This window comes from Hirundo rustica, chromosome 8 (genome assembly GCF_015227805.2).
Source record: "Hirundo rustica isolate bHirRus1 chromosome 8, bHirRus1.pri.v3, whole genome shotgun sequence".
NCBI classification, from domain to species: Eukaryota; Metazoa; Chordata; class Aves; order Passeriformes; family Hirundinidae; genus Hirundo; species Hirundo rustica.
In genome coordinates, this window is record NC_053457.1 from 33,654,598 (window position 1) to 33,670,910 (window position 16,313).

The 16,313-nt window shown below is 43.1% G+C and overlaps 1 protein-coding gene across 5 annotated transcripts in view; it reads left to right on the forward strand.

Annotated features, from left to right (window-relative positions):
* Positions 1 to 16,313, forward strand: part of DOCK1 (dedicator of cytokinesis 1) — a 260,361-nt gene that overhangs the window by 174,749 nt on the left and 69,299 nt on the right. For all 5 annotated transcript variants that reach the window (XM_040071170.2, XM_040071172.2, XM_040071171.2 and 2 more), the window contains exons 30-32: positions 10,526 to 10,604; positions 11,054 to 11,154; positions 13,968 to 14,026. In XM_040071170.2, coding sequence (XP_039927104.1) covers positions 10,526 to 10,604; positions 11,054 to 11,154; positions 13,968 to 14,026 — 239 coding nt within the window. The remainder of the gene's footprint in view (positions 1 to 10,525; positions 10,605 to 11,053; positions 11,155 to 13,967; positions 14,027 to 16,313) is intronic.

A 16,313-nucleotide genomic window follows, 5' to 3' on the forward strand; every position in this document is an offset into this window, starting at 1 on the left:
AAAAATTGAAATACTTTGCAGTAATTTATGAAGCACTTATTGCACATTTTCTCTTAAAGTACTGTTTTTAACTGAAAACCAGGCAGAAAAAGCTAATTCCTGAATTTCTTAGTCTCTATTTCTTCAGCAGTGGCTCTCAAACCTTTTTGGCCTCAGGGTGTGATCGAAAGCAAAAGCTTTTTTTTTTTTTTTTTTGTGTAGCTCCTGTAACATTGAAGCTTTGGATTGTAACACTATAAATTATAGCCCAGGTTTTGTGCTGCCACTTTCAGTATCCTCTGGGATCCATTTTCAGGGATCAATGTTTGGATATTGCTGATGTTAAAGATGGAATTACTTAAAATCTGGACAACCTCTGTGTGCCATTCTGCTTTTAATTTCTCTGGGAAAAATCCAGGAAATGGAGCTCTTTACCTTGTGTAAACCTTTGATCCCATTGATCATTGCTGGCCTAGATCACTCCTGGCTGCTGCCAGGCTTTCCAGAATATCTGCTGCAGATGGAGCTGAAAACTCTGGCAAATACCTGCTCTGCACAAGCGTCAATATCCATTGGAAAAGCAGATTTTTCCTTGCCCTTCATGAGTCATTGGAAGCCAGCATCCCTCTGCATCCCAGTGTTAGTCCCTGCATCCCGTTCAGCTCATTCCCAGCTTTGTTAAGCCCTGCTTTGCTGATATCCTGAATTTTTAGTGACCAGGCGGTGCTGCCCTTCCCATGTGGATGCTCAAACATCACTCAAGCCAAGGATGAAGGAGCTGTGTGTATTGGTTTAGTCCTGGAGTGGTGAGTTTGGAGTAACCTGGGCTGTGGAACATGTCCCTGCCATGGAATGGGATGATCTTTATAGTCCCAACCCAAACCATTCTGGGATTCTCTAATATAATCCTATAAAATGAGGATGGCTTTAGGGGTTACTCTGTGCACAAGCACTGGGTGAAAAAAAATCAACCTGAACTTTTGGTTTGGTTGTGTTTTCTGGGTGACAAAATCTCCTATCAAGGCTAATCTGAGTTTTTCCCCACTTAGGGTTTTTTTTGGCTTCTATGAACCCATCAAATAATTGCAGTCTACTCCCAGAGAAGCTGCTGGCTTTCAGTGCCACTGGCATTGTAAATCTTCTATCTAGAGAGAGCCAAACCGTGCAATTCGAGCCAGGGAAGAACATAAAAGGAGCAGAAATGGTGCAGAAATGTTCTTTGGGCCTTGTGCCCAACTCTGCTTTGCCCCAGTGCAGGAGAACCAGGCCAGGAGCATTGATTTTTGTGGAGGGACTGCCTGGTTGCCTTGTCCTTGTGAGTCTTCAGGAATACTTTTCCACTTGGGAATTAACTTCCCTGGCACTGCAGGCCCCGTGTGCACTGTGGGATTGACAGTGCTCCGGTGTGCTGGTGTCCAATTCCCAAATTCCAAGTAAATAAGCCTTGCACACTTTTGGAGATTGGCTTAGTGCTGTGTCCATATTAAAACAAACTTTTCCATGGCTCTCCCTTGGGCAGGTGAGGATTCACCCAAGGGCAGCTGTACCTGGAGGTTCTTGCACTGTCTCAAACTCACGTGTCAGAAATCAGATTTCAGTCCTGTGGTGCTCTAAAACATCATTTGTATTTCAACAGCCAGAGGATTTCCTGTCATTCTAACAATCATTTATCCACGCAGCACAGTTTTGTGGCTTAGAGAGCTTTCTTGGGATTAACAGAGGAAGTGAAATTAGAGTATTGCATAAAAGAAATCGCAGAGAACCTGATTTCAGAGAATCCCAGAGTGGGTTGGCTTGGGAGGGGCTTTTAATCCCACCCAGTGCCACCCCTGCCATGGCAGGGACACCTCCCACTGTCCCAGGCTGCTCCAGCCCCAGTGTCCAACCTGGCCTTGGGCACTGCCAGGGATCCAGGGGCAGCCACAGCTTCTCCCATCTCACTTGACTCCCTCCTTCACACGCCCCACTGCCTCCCTAAAACGTTTTGTGTCACTTTAATATCTGAGAGCCACCCTTTGGACCAAACACAGGATTACCCAAAGCTCCAGCAGGATTTTTTTTTTTCAGTGTTCCCTTCCCGAAGCTGTCAGCTGCGTAGGCAGCCGTGGCACGGCCCTGCAGAGCAGCTGCTGGCGTTTATCCCGCTCATCTCTTACAAGAAATCCCATTTTAACCTCTTCCCAGGGAGTCTCTGCTTGCGTGTGTCTGCTGGGGAGTTGGATTCCAGGTTGGTGAAGGTTCAGCTCTTCTGGGCAGTGCCTCTGTGCTTGTGATTGCTTGGATTAGAAAGTAAAAGTCACGGTAAGGCGCTGGGATAATTCAGCTCCCGTGGAAACTTTCTGCCCTCAGAATGAACTTCAGATTTTAGGGGGAAACTTCAGCAAATGGAATTTCTGAACGCACCTGATTGGTGACCCCAGCACTGAAGAGGTGATAACCTGACCTTTGCAGACTGCTTTGTTTTTCCTCATTGCTATTCTCCAGTGGAATTTGATAAATCAAATACCCGCAGGAAAAAAGGGAGATGCTTTTCCAAGCAGCATCACATTTGTTTAGCCGGGTGCAATTGTCTTCCCAGTTGATGGCAAGATGGATGAGAATGCCAAATAATTTGAAATGTAGCCGATCAATTCTATTGATTTATCCATAAGTAGCTAAAGTGGCCTTAATCACCTGCAGTATCCATGGAAATGGGGAAGGAGCAGAGGCCAGTGCTGTCAGCACAGAGCAGGGGAGGTTCCCCTTCTGCAAACCTGGAGGCACTGTCAGGTATTTGAAAACTTTTGGCCAAATTCAGCCAGAATGCTCTGCAGGAAAATTTGCCTGCGATATCCTTTCCCAAGCTTTCCCTGAACTACTTCTGTAATTATTTCTCTTTCCGGACTGAATGTTTGCATGTAAAGCAGTGCAAGGGGAAAAAAAGCACCATCTTCTTCTATACTGACTTTCAGCACTGCAAATGGTGGCTGAATTCCTTTGTGAAATCAAGACCAAACGAGAACTGAGGTGAAAAGTTGGGTGGTGAGGCCCTGGCACAGAGAAGCTGTGGCTGCTCCATCCCTGGCAGTGTCCAAGGCCAGGCTTGGAGCAGCCTGGGACCGGTGGAAGGTGTCCTGCCCATGGTAGGGGTGGCACTGGATGAGCTTTAAAGTCCCTTCCCACCCAAACCCTTCTGGGATTCTCTGCTCCTTCCAGAGGGGAAGGTGATGATTTCTGTTCCTAGCAAAGGCTCTCTGCATTCTGTTGAGCATTGCACTACAATGGAATGCTTGTTTAATAACTCACCTGATGGCACAGATCCCTTCCAGCAGCACTCCCAGCAAATTACATTTGTTTGAAATTACAAGCTCTGTTGGGAGTTTGTGCCAACTGCCACAATAGAAAGTCTCTTGGAATTCAGCAAGTCTGCTTCCTTTAGAATAATAACTTCGGAGTAGAGGAATAGTAACGCTGTCCACTTGCGAGAGATGCTACTTTGCCAGCATTGTAGCCTTAGCTAAAAACTCCTAAATTAAATTGTCTGCTCACATTTCCATTAGAAAATGCCATTTCCAAGCTTTTATTACTCTGCCATAAAGTTCTCCAGGTGCTAAAATTGAGTACGGGCGGTTCTACCCACGGAGTTGCATCTTAGATAAAATTCCAGGTGGCAAAGTTGCTTTGGGAAAGAGGAGAGAAGGCTAAAGGAAGGAAGGCACTTCTCTCCTGCACTCAGAGTCATCCAAAAACCACAGCTGAGACCTCAGGCACACAGTCAGGGCAGGAGGAGAGTGAGGGCAGTCAGATCCAGGGTTATCCAAGCACATCCCAATCCTTGGGGAGACTCAAAGCCCACCCGGACACAGCCCCAGGAGCTGCTCCAGAGGCACCTTGGAGAAAGAATCCATTGAGCCTCTGTCAGAGCCCTGGTTATTCGTAGTCAGCCCACAAGTTTGTCCTTCAGCATTCTGTAACTCAGTAATTTTTCATTCATCTGTCCCCTTTGTTTTACAGGAGCTGGGCCTGGCATACAAATGAGGGGAGAGCTATCAGTGATTAGAGATAATGTGCTAAAGCCGGGGCTGAAATATTTGTTAGAAAATAGGTTAATAAAGTGACATGGAGCACCTGTGCTGCCGAGGAGCAGGCATTATGGAGGAGATTATGCTAATGTGGGTATTTAGTAGTGACTCTTCTTTGGGATTACTCTCTGCTATTATCATCCTCAGCCCAGGAATTGTAATTCAAAAGGCAGCAAATGATCAAGGATTTAGTTTCCTTCTTTTTATTTTCTTTTTTTTTTTTTTTTTTTTTTTTAAGTTTTGACAACTCTTTAGCCTTCTGAATTAGAGGATGCTGCAAGGGATCCTTTAAACGTTTCTGAAATGTTCTTTAAGAGAAAGAAGTGGCCTGGGCAGGGATATGTAAATATAAAGAAGTCTTAAATGAAATAAATTCGTTTATGGTGGGCAGCTGCTCAGCCTGGAGGTGCAGAGGCAGGTGGAGAGGGAAAGAAAAGAGACAGAATTAGGGAAAGGAGAAAACTGGGGGAGATGCAAGGGTACCTTCAGTCTGAGCCATTGAAATGACTTTTGAGTCTTTTACGGTGAGACACCTCAAGTTTTCTGGGGGCAGGTTTGGATCCTTCTCAACAAGACAAACATTGAGGGGCTGGAGCTGTCCAAGGAATGGAACGGAGCTGGGAAGGGGCTAGAGAATTCCTGAGGGAGCTGGAAAAGCTGGAGGGAGCCTGGGGAAAAGGAGGCTCAGGGGGAACCTTGTGGCTCTGCACAGCTCCCTGACAGGAGGGGACAGCCGGGGGTGTCGGGCTCTGCTCCCAGGGAACAGGGACAGGAGGAGAGGGAACAGCCTCAGCCTGGGCCAGGGGAGATTTGGGTTGAACACCAGGGGACAATTCTGGTTTTTAATTCATAAGTAAGAAAAAAGCTGTTTAAAATGGTGCTTTGCAAGAGGGATGGAAGGGTTTGAGGTGAGGGCTGTTCAGAGAAGGCTTTACTGTGCTGTTCATGCCTTCCTAAGGCTTTTCTGGGGTTTGGGTTCTGCTCTGGGATTTCCAGGTGTGGGTCTGCTGTTTCCCACACAGCCTGACAAGAGAAGAGGACTCTGTCTCCTGTCAGCACATGGAATTTGTCTCCCAGAGAAGCAGGAGCTCAGGCACGGGGAGCATGATGATGTGCAGGGAGCTGCAATAAAGCATTCATTATCCTTCCATCTAAATTAACTGAAATCACATCATAATAGTGCCTTTTAGAACCTCACTCCAAATTCCCTCTCTTTTATCAAATTATCACCTAAACCGAAGTTATCTTAAGTTATATCTGTGCATTCTTGTTTAGATAATTATTCTGCCATTAAGGAAGTAATTTTGTCATTCTTTTTCCTTTTTTTTTTTTTTTTTTTGATGTTTGCTCAAGGAAAAATAGTGGGGAGGACGTTCCTCGTTTGTATTGTTTCTTTCTCTGTCAGAAATTTTCCTGTCAGAAATATTTTGCATAAACACTCACTATAAATCCAAATCCCTGTGTACTGGAGCTAACTAAATAACATGCAAAATGGCATAGGCTGTAAAAATATTTCCACTTTTTCAATATTTCTCTGTGGATTATTCCTCCAGAGCAGTGTTCTGCAGAGGCAGTGGGATGGGTGTTACTGCACCCAGCCTTCCTCAGCTCCCGGAGCTCTTGCAAATGCTTTCCAACAATGTCAGAAGCTGAGTGAGAGAAAACGGGGCACAGAAGGTTTTTAAATGTGAGCAAATCAGGGCACTTGACTAATTAGGAGGGAGAATGGCAGAATAAAAAGTGACTGAACCTGAGAAAAGGCTAAAAAAAATGGATTGTTTGGCACAGTGACTCCTGTTCCATTTACAAATCAAATCCCTCCGTCCCTCCTTCATTTACAATTGCCACTGGAAGTCAGGATTTGATGTATGTTCCCAGCCTCCTGGAGGCAGTCAGGTTGTTTGGAGGGAAAAAAGGGACCTTTTGGAAAACTACAGAATCCAGCCATTAATTTTTGCTCTGTTTGGTGAAGCAATCTCTGCATCCACAAACCAATGAAGCACCCGTGGGCGTAGCAGTAGTGAATAATAATCAACAACAGGAAGCATTCCCAGGAGTCAGGAGTTGAAACTGAAGTCAGTTCATGAACCAGCAGCACATCCCTGGATGGATTCACTCTGGAGTGAGGGGGAGAAATTACTGGAGAAATGAGGACTGCCTGAGGCAGGGCGAGGTGGATGTCCCCAAGCAGGTCACTGAGATTTGGTCACCTGGGTTTTTTGTTTGGCTTTTTGAGGTTTTCTGCTTTTTGTGACCTGTATTTCCTCATGTTGATCTCTGCCATGGTTTCCTCCATCTCCTTTTCCCCTGGCTTCTCTCACCTGGGCTCTCAGCCAGACTTTTATGTCACGTTCAAAAGGTGCTGGGCAATTCACTGTTCCTGCTGGATCCTGGAGAGCTGATACAGGTCTGAGAAGGAAATGCATGAACAGGGATGAAATGCCAGACAATCCTGGTGACAGAGAAAAGGTTTTGGGGACCCCTTAAAGGCTCTCCCAGGGGCTCCAAGAGAGCTGGAGAGGGACTGGGGACAAGGAATGGAGGGGGAGGAAAAAGGGGAAATGGTTTTAAGCTGAAATTGGTTAGATTTAGATGGGATCTTGGGCAGGAATTGTTCCCTGAGGGTGGGCAGACCCTGGCACAGGGTGCCCAGAGCAGCTGTGGCTGACCCTGGATCCCTGGCAGTGCCCAAGGCCAGGTTGGACACTGGGGCTGGGAGCAGCCTGGGACAGTGGGAGGTGTCCCTGCCGTGGATGGGATTTAAGGTCCCTTCCAGCCAAAAAGATTCTGATTCTGGTCTGTGGAAGGTCTCTAAACCTTCTAAATAAGAGAACAATCTGTGCCTCAGAGGATCAAACTACGCCAGAAGAGACAGCAGAATTCTATGGATGCCCTTGGAGCCATCCCCATCCCCTCCTCCGCAGAGCTCACACAAAAACCTCCTCTGTCCAGAGTGTTAATTTTGTTCTTTGGTGGATTTTTATCCTTTTTTCTTCCACATATCCTGAAGTGACTTCCTTCTGTAATCATATTCCTTCTATTCCAATCACATCATAGAAAATGTTAATTTCTTGCCTTTAATTGGGTTGATAAAGTCTTTTGTCTCACAAATCTTTCCCAATACATTTGGATTAGGTTTTGTTGTCTTACATGGCAGCAGAGTCCATTGTGTTGGGTTCCAGGCTCTGAACTTCTCCCTTTTTCAAAGTTTAACTTCTGTCGCTCTTCCTGACGTGGATAATAAATTCTTTTGTTCGTTGAAGCTGAATCTCAAGAAGAGCGCTTCTTTTTATGCACACGCAACTGGGAGCCAATCTTCATTATTAATTACAGCGAGATAAGGGCTGGGACTGCCAGGGACGCTCTCCAGCTGAGAGTTTTGATTATTTATCCCTTGGCCCAGTGATGTCCACCTTTTATCCTTGAGAGTGTTCCAGCAGCCAGTTCCTTTCTTCTTCAGTACAGAACTGTTGCTTTTGGGTTAATTCCACTTATTCTGAAGAGCCGCTTTTTGCCTAATTTTCCATTTTCTCTAAATTTTTGACAGTGGAGTTACTGAAAGTTGTCAGTACCTGCTTTGGAGAAGGAAGAGGATTTAACTAACACCTGGATGATAAAATATTTCATCTTCCTCTTTCAATTTTTATTTGGGAATAAACCTGAACCATTTTTATATTCATGAGTTGCAGCAACTTCCCAGGTGATAACGAAACATCGCCCAGGTTACAGCTAAGAATTCATCCAGGCTGGTTTTTTTGCTATTGAAATTCTCTCTTCAGAGTAGTGATCTTGCAGCTTGCTACTTCTTCTTGCCAATAAATTTTTAAAATTAACTTCATTAGATAAAAAAAAATCTTAATTTGGCTGTTTGCTGTTGAAACTGGAGGTGCTAAAATATCCAGAAAAGTGCTGTTTTGGGTTTGCCATGACATTTGAGTTGCAAATGAAGATAGACTGTAATAATAATTGTAAGAGTAGGAGTAGGAGTAGTGGAAGAAGTAATAATAATAATAACAATAATAATAATAATGTTCTGTTGACTGTCACTGGGATTTCTCCGCTGACCTATGCAGGAAGTGTTTTATCCAGTCACAGGAGGATTGATCAAATCAGAAATAAATTGGAATTTCAGTAATTCAAAAATGAACTTTAAATCTCTCCATCTCTTCTTTTGGATGTTCCTTTATGGAAAATTGGAGGAATTCCTGGCTTCCTAAACCCCCCTGATGCCCAGGGGTTGTTTAATTCCAGCTCCAGTTGAACACATGTTCCGTGCTCTGCTCCTTTTCCTTGCTGGCAAATACGGCAGAGTTTGTATTATTAGTTCTTTGTTGGTATTCCCTGGAATTAATATAAGGGAAAAATAAGAGTTACAATTTAAAGAAGAATAATGGTATATAAAGTAATGAGATTGTGCCAAAGCTTAATTAGATGGAATAGATTGAGTAGATTACAGTTATGTCTTAAGGCGGCATCGTTAAGTTGGAGGCACAATCCTGCCTGAGTTGGAATCATTTTTGTGTCCACGAGGAAGCAGCCTTGGATGGCCCCTGCACCACGTGGAATTGTTAATTCTGGGGGGAAGATTTACGGATCTCATTGTATTATCAGCTTTCAAAAGCACAAAGCAAAGAGGGGATAAGGAGAGGATAAAAGTGGTGATTGTCTGATCACACAGATAACTTAGAGTTCAATCTTGGTTTGTGCTGCAGCTCGGTAATTGAATCACAGATCTCAAATCCGTATATTCTGGAGCAGTGCAGGGTGTTCATTTGTGTGCTGCATCCAGCTCATTTATAAATCTCTTAATGAAGTGCTTGCCCAAAACACTGACAAAGATGCTGGATATGGGCTGAAGTGCTGAAATTCCTCCTTGGATGTGCAGAGATGCCTCTGTCATCTTCGTTGTAAGAATAATATTATAAAACACACCTGTATATAAGTATGTACTTGATTTTAATGTATAGTTGCTTATATTTTTAACATATTTTTTATATTTTTATACAATATATAAGAATGGATTTAAACTTTCCTATTTTAATTCTTTTTCTATTTTCCTTTCTAAATTTAATTTTAATTTTCCCATTTAGATCCTTTCTTTATCCTCCATAATTCTGCCAAGGGGGTGATCTGACCTTTTACTACAAATGCATCCCAGTGGCATCAAGTTTTTCCCCTTTCTTAATTTATTTCAATATATAAGTAAATAAACTCTCTTAGCATCCTGATGAATTTATGTACATATTGGTATATTTATGAATTTATGTACATATTGATATATTTATATAAATACATCAATATGTTCGTAAATAATTGCTTGGCAACATATTGCACATATGTTTATATATAAATATATAATATATATAAATATATATAAGCAATGTCTGTTTCTATCGTGTTGCCTGTGCGTTATCTGGAGGTTTCTTTTCTCTTGGATACCAAACTTTCAGCTAAATATATATTTTTTTTTCAGGAGAAATTGCTAAGTATCTTAAATTCAGTAGAAACCCTTTCTAGCTGGTTTGTTTTAAATAATTCTGGGGGGTTTTTTTGTGGTTTTTTTTTTTGGGGGGGGGGGGGGGGGGTCACCCTGAAGGAAAATCAACTTTTTTATTTGCAGTAGCAAACTTTCTTTTTCAAGATTGGTTTTAGGTGGGGAAAAAACAAACCCAGAGCGTGTCAGGAGGGGTTTTCATCATTTTTGGGGACTCTGAGGAGACACAAATCTCTCCCCCAGCTTGCTCCAAGGAGCAGCTCATTTGTCTGGGCATTAGCTGGCAGCTGCACAGCATAAATTCTGAGTTTGCAGGGGGAATCTCGTGTTTGTTTTGAAAATGGAGATCAGGCTACCAAGGAAAAATCTGTTTATTTTTCAGCACCATGAATATGTAGTGCCCTACTTCTCCTGTGCCGTTTGGTTTTCCCTTTCAAGCTTGTCAGGCCAACTCCTTTTGCAATTTAAGAAGTGTTTTAGAAACTCCATAAACTACAGTGGGTACTGAATTAGCATTTTGGAAGTAGAGCAGTGAACAGTGTTTTAAAGGTTGTCCTTTCTTTTCTGCCGTAAGTGGAAATTTTTTTTGCCTCATGTGCCTAAAAACATGTTTTTCTTGACCTTAAATTAAAATACAACCAGTTGCAGGTCTGGGTTAGACATAACGCTGTAACTCTAAAAATGGATCCCTATATAGTGCTAATAAATGGAATTTTAATGATCTCTTGATTATGAAAAGATATTTTAAAGACAAGTGATTTTGTCCCAACCACTCCCTCTGTTTCTGCATATGCTAATTCACTTGATTAATTTGGAGAACATCTGCATAGAATTCTGTACACTTACCAGTGGTGAGATCACACTGCTTTTCAAGTATCAGCCTCAAATTTCACTTTCCAGACAGACTCAGATTTTGTGTCTAATTGGGATGCCAAATATACAAAGGTACCCCAGAAGTGTGTAATTATGTAATTTTCTCTTGATCTTTCAGAGTCTTCCTGCGAGCAATTAATCAGTATGCAGATATGCTAAACAAAAAATTCCTTGATCAAACCAACTTTGAGTTACAGGTAAGAAAAAACTCTCGGTTTTAATGGAATAAATTATATTAATGTAATAATTTTTTTGCCTTTAACGTGTCGTTTTGGTGGGTTTATTCGTCGTTGTGTTGTCCCAGTTAAATCATTCCAGGCTCAGCAGGTGTTGTGATCAGTTCCTGACTTGTGGATCTTGTCACGGAATCACAGGATCACAGCAGGGTCTGGGTTGGGATTCTTCTTGAATCATCAGAACACAAAGAGTTGGGATTTTTCACTGGGAAATAGTTGTTGGAAACATAAAGGCAACGAGGAGCTGTATTAAGAATTTATCAAGAAACACCATCTCTGTGGTGTCTGTTCTTTTCTCCTTGAAATATTTATGTGCATAATTTAGAGACTTTTAAGTTGTTTTGTAGGTGTGTAGAGAAACATTTCAGAGAATTAATGGAATCTCTTCTTGTCATTTTGGGGGCTTTCAGCTCTGGAACAACTATTTCCACCTGGCTGTTGCTTTTCTCACGCAAGAATCTTTACAACTGGAGAATTTTTCAAGTGCTAAAAGAGCAAAAATCCTTAACAAGTAAGTCCTGCTCGTCATCTAAACCATGGCCAAGAACTCGAGGTCTGTTGCCATAATTTCAATTTAATTTCTTTGCTAAATCTGTTCAAAATGAGATGCAATCAGGGGATAATGAAAGGCTGGGTTGGAAAACATGAATCGAGTGTTGTGTGTTGTTCTGCCCTGGCACCGAGATGTGAATTTCGCCATTCGCTGCTGATGGATTCGGTGCAGGACGTTCAGAAAGTCAAGGTTCTCAGAAGTGTTAACATGTTCCAAAACTGCATTTTGAAATCACTTCAGCTTTGTGCTTCTTCCACTCTCATTTTACGTCTGCTCTTTACTGTTAATCCCTGACCTCGGTTTAGAGGGAATTTTGGCCGCTCCAGCCTTTTCCACTGGGCTATCCCTGAAGGATGGGTTGGGATAAGTGCAGCCTTTTCCTGCTTCTAAGGGATTACATTCCCTGCCTCCAACCAGTCAGAATCCCACAGCAAAGGAAAGCTGTCAAAAGGGGGAAAAAAGCCTGGAAATAAGAGTGGAACAGGAAGATTTTGTTTAACCGGAGTGGTTAAGGGTGGAAAAGACCTCTAAGATCATGGAATCAAGGCATCACTGCCCCCTGTCCCCAGGTGCCACGTCCTTACAGCTCTTAAATCCCTCCAGGAGTGGGAAACTTCACCTGAACGACCAATTCCAGTGCCTGAGCAGCCTCTGAGTGAGGAAATATTCCCAACTCTCCATTTAACCTCCCCTGGCACAGCTTGAAGCCGTTTTCCCCTTGTCCTGTTGATATTTCTCCTGCATTTTATTGGTGTTCCACAGTAGTGACTTCATTATTGCTTAACTAAACACCAAGCTCTGAAAAGAGGCAGTTTTGTGGTTTTTGTGATTCTTTTTCTGTGACATAATATTTGGGAGGAGCAGCTGGAAAAGCTGGTGAGGTCGCAAAAATGGGGAATTTCCAAGCTGTGATTCCCTGAACAAGCACAGCTCAGGCTCCTGCTGTGTACAATAAATAAAATATGTCTGTATAGAGAAAAAAAAGCATTTTGGATCCCTTCACCTTCCCACTTCCGGCCTTTCTGTCTATTATTATGATAAGAGAAATCCCAGCGATAGTGGGGACAGTTCATCACTGCTGCAGTGACTTGATTTTAAAGGCTTTTTGCTCGTGTGGCTTTTAGGTTTTGACCAGAAAATTCAGGAAGGGCTCCACATCCCATCCCTTTTTGTGGGAGCCAAGTTTTGCCCTGCAAACTCCACTGCTCTCTCCTGAGTTTTGAGGTGTTTCCTTTGGAGGCTCTACCTGAGCCTTGAAAGAGAATTTTAAAGCATTTTAGGATCTGCTTTGCCTGGGACTCATGGGGCTTCCTTGATGAAAAGGGAATATTTACAAGTTCAGTGGAAAAGTGGTGTCAAGCAGAGCTCAGGGGTTTGGGTTTGTGCTATAAGTACCATAAATAACATTCTAGGTAAAGGTTTTTTAAGGAAATTGAGCTGGTATTGCAGAGCCAGGTATATTTTATTTAAGGAAATTGAGGTGGTATTGTAAAGGCAGATAGATTTTGTTTAGGAAATTGAGGTGGTGTTGCAGGTAAATTTTATTCCAATAACTTTAGAATCCTTTGCTCTCTCTGCCCAGTGTTAGCGAGCACCTACGAGAGCATTTTAGTTCAGCTCAGACTCCTGACCCGAACAAAGAGCCAAAAGCTGAGCTGTAAGTGGGCTGGAAATTGCTGTCAAATACATTTGTGGACTGATAATTCCTCTTTGTCAGGATGGGGACCACAGGCACAAATTTTCTTGGAGTGATTTTTGTAATAAACAGAGCAGTTTATCTCGCTGAAGGAATTCAAGGAATCAACAGGCATTGCTCACTGCTAATAGAAGTAAATAAATTAAGTCATTTGAAGTGGCTGCTTAATAAAGTTTGCAAAATTGTAAATCTTTGTTTATAATGAATTTGCAAATTGTTATTTTCAGTTTAATCAGGTTTTGGAGACAGGAATCAAGACAATAAATATGAGATTCAATAAATGCATGGTCTGGAGGCACTTTCGTTGCTGTGTGAAGGCACTTCTGTGTCAAAAGGGATATAATTAATCAGTTAATTCCATATCACACTCACCCATTTTTTTAAGTACATATTTCAATTAAAACGTCAAATATTTAATAATTAAAATTTAATTATTGTAATTTGTAGGTTTTGCTAAACATTGCATTTAAGCATTAGATAATAACAGATTCTTAATGATGCAGAAGATTCTCTTTAATCCATATTAATGACAGGGTGTCTCACTGTTATCCCCCAGAAATCTTACAAGTTGCCAGATATTACAGTTTGGCTCATCTTGTTAATTCAGTAATGATCTTTAACTTGCAAATATTCCATGAAGCAAATGCATCCTTGGAGCTCGTTATGGTTCTCAGCCCATCGTTAATGAAGGCTTTGGGATGACTTCACTCGTTAAGGCTCTCCTGGTGTTCGTGTGGAGAGGGAGGTGGGGTGGAGAATGACCCTGATGGGACATGGGAGGTGTTGGTGCCGCCAGCTTTGGGGTGGATGGGCTCCCACCTCTGCCTGGGACCATGGAATGTTGGAATTGTCGAGGCTGGAAACCCTTTTTCCTCCAAATTTTGATGTTTCCAGAAGCATTTCTGAGCTGCTGGGGGTATCCAGGGAATCACAGCAGTGTGGGTCCAATTTGAGAACCTGTCATTGAATTTCTTCCCTTTTTGAAGGCTGTGAATCTGATTTTGAAATGAGATTTATCTGCTTGTAGGTCTTGGATTGATTTTGTTTTAATGCTGGTTCTGTTTTCCTTTTTAAGGTACGGGGACATGAGAAGGCAGATTGGGTTTGAGATCAGGGACATGTGGTACAACCTGGGTAAGTATCCTAAGCACGTGTTGCCTTCAGTGTTCCAAAAAAAGCAATTTAGAGGGATATTCCAGGAAAAATTCATCAGTTTGGATGGGACTTGGAACAGCGTGGTCTATGGAAGGTGTCCATGCCCAGGGAATGGGATGGTCTTTGATGTCCCTTCCAACCCAAACCATCCCATGGTTCTCCAAAATGAATGTGCTTTCTCTTGAAACAAAAGTATGCCAGCAGAAAGCTTTGAAAAATCAGGTGATTTAAGAAATCAAGCCACCTCTGCATCTTTAATTCGCCATCTTGGAAGGCACGTCACTCCTGTTAATGTTTATGTGTCTCGTGGTTTGTGTGGGTTTCAGCCTCCTGCTGAACACAAAGCCAGTGTTACGGTGAGACCTATTCAATGGGGGCTTTTTTCCCCTAAAACCATCTCTGTACACACATATTTATATTTAATCACTTGAGGGTGCAGTACCTGGCACTGTAGCGGAATGGATGTGTCCAAGGGTTCTCAGTACCTCAGCCTGGAAATTCTGCTTAAGCTCTGCTTCTCTGCCTTGTCTGGCTGCATCAGTGGCTCAGGAAAGCCTGGGAAGTCGGACCTCTCTGGAGCTCGTAGGTAAATGAGGCAGCTCTGCCTCTCTCCAGCCTGGGCTGCTCTCTGAGTCTAATTTGTCTGTACAGGGAATGAATTTCATGAGAAACTGACTATTTACTGTGACCTGAGCGTACTCGTCTGCCAGATTTCATTTTCCTGAGCTGAGCAGCACAGACACTTCAGCTCTTCTGAGTTTTATCAAAACTTCCTGAAATGATCAGAAATAAGCACGTTTGCCACTTCACTTCTATCTCTGGCTGAGCTGTTGTTGCTGAGAGTTGAAAAACCCTCAGTATCTATAAGAGAAGAGAGTGCCAAGGGTTCATAAGTATTTGATATCAAAAATTTGCATCCTATCTGCTGCAGTGATGAGAGGAGGCTTCAGAGAGCAGCTGAGTTCACTTTTATTAGAGGCATCTTTGGTGAATTAAGTGTCTGGAGAACAGATTAGAGCTTAGAGCACGACTGAGATGTGACTTGACAGGCAGGTAATAAAATCAGTGTCGTGCCTGCTGCTGCATCACCCAGCGTGGGATGCTGGCAGCCTCTGGGTGAGTAATTAGCCAAACCCTCCCTCTTCCAGGCCTGGAGTCATGGAATTGTTCAGGTTGGAAAGGTGGAGTCCAGCCCAGCACTGCCAAAGCCACCAGTGCCCCATGTCCCCAAGTGCTACATCCACGTGGATTTGAAATCCCTCCAGGGATGGGGACTCCAGCACTGCCCTGGGCAAGCCCCTTCCAGTGCTTGTAAATCTTTCTGGTGAGGAATTTTTCCCAAATCTCCACCCTGAGGCTCCCCTGGCTCAGCCTGAGGCCGTTTCCTCTCTTCCTGTCCCTGTCCCCTCCTGTCAGGGAGCTCTGCAGAGCCACAAGGTTCCCCCTGAGCCTCCTTTTCTCCAGGCTCAGCCCCTTCCCCATCTCCTTTTCTCCTCTCTAGTATTTCTGGCCTCTTTGGATTCTTATGGATTGCTAGACTTTCCCCAGGATTTACTGGACTGAAGGTAGAAGGTTTGATGCAGACTTCTCCATCCAGCTGTTTTTAGCTGAGGTTGTTTTATCCAGGCTGGGCTTTGTGGAGTGCTTTGTGCCTTTCACTGCTGCTGCTGTCACTGGCTGCTCTTTGCAGGTTATTTAGTTGCTCCAGGGTTCAGTTTCTCACCATTAACAAGGATAATAATTTCCCCTGGAGTTTTGGGAATCGATTGGCACGAGGGGTAGTGTTTTCTTCAATATTTCTTTCTGTGCTGTCATGAAGGGCTTTTATTTTTAATGGATTTTTTTATAAATGGAGATTATCCAGGTAAGATGCCTCTGTGACCCCCTCAAGCTCTAATATCTGTGATTCTCCGAGGTCCATTAACGGGATCATTAGTGCCAAAATCTCACATGTGGAGGGAGGCAGGAAATTGCTCTTCCCAAGAAAAGCTGGGAGAGGAAAGTAAATGTGAGGCAGACCCCAGTCCAGGGCAGCTTTTGTGCTTCTCCTGAGCAGCACCTTGATTTTCTTCATCTTCCTTATCACACAGAGAGTCCATGTTAGACTCATGGATCATGTTTAACTTCTGGCTCCTCTCCAATCTCATCTGTGTCACAGCATCAATTAAGAAGGAATTCCAACTTCCCACTGCTTGGGGATCAATGGGGGGGTGCCTGACACTTTTATCTTGGAAGCTACACTGCATTTATCAAATCATTCATGTGT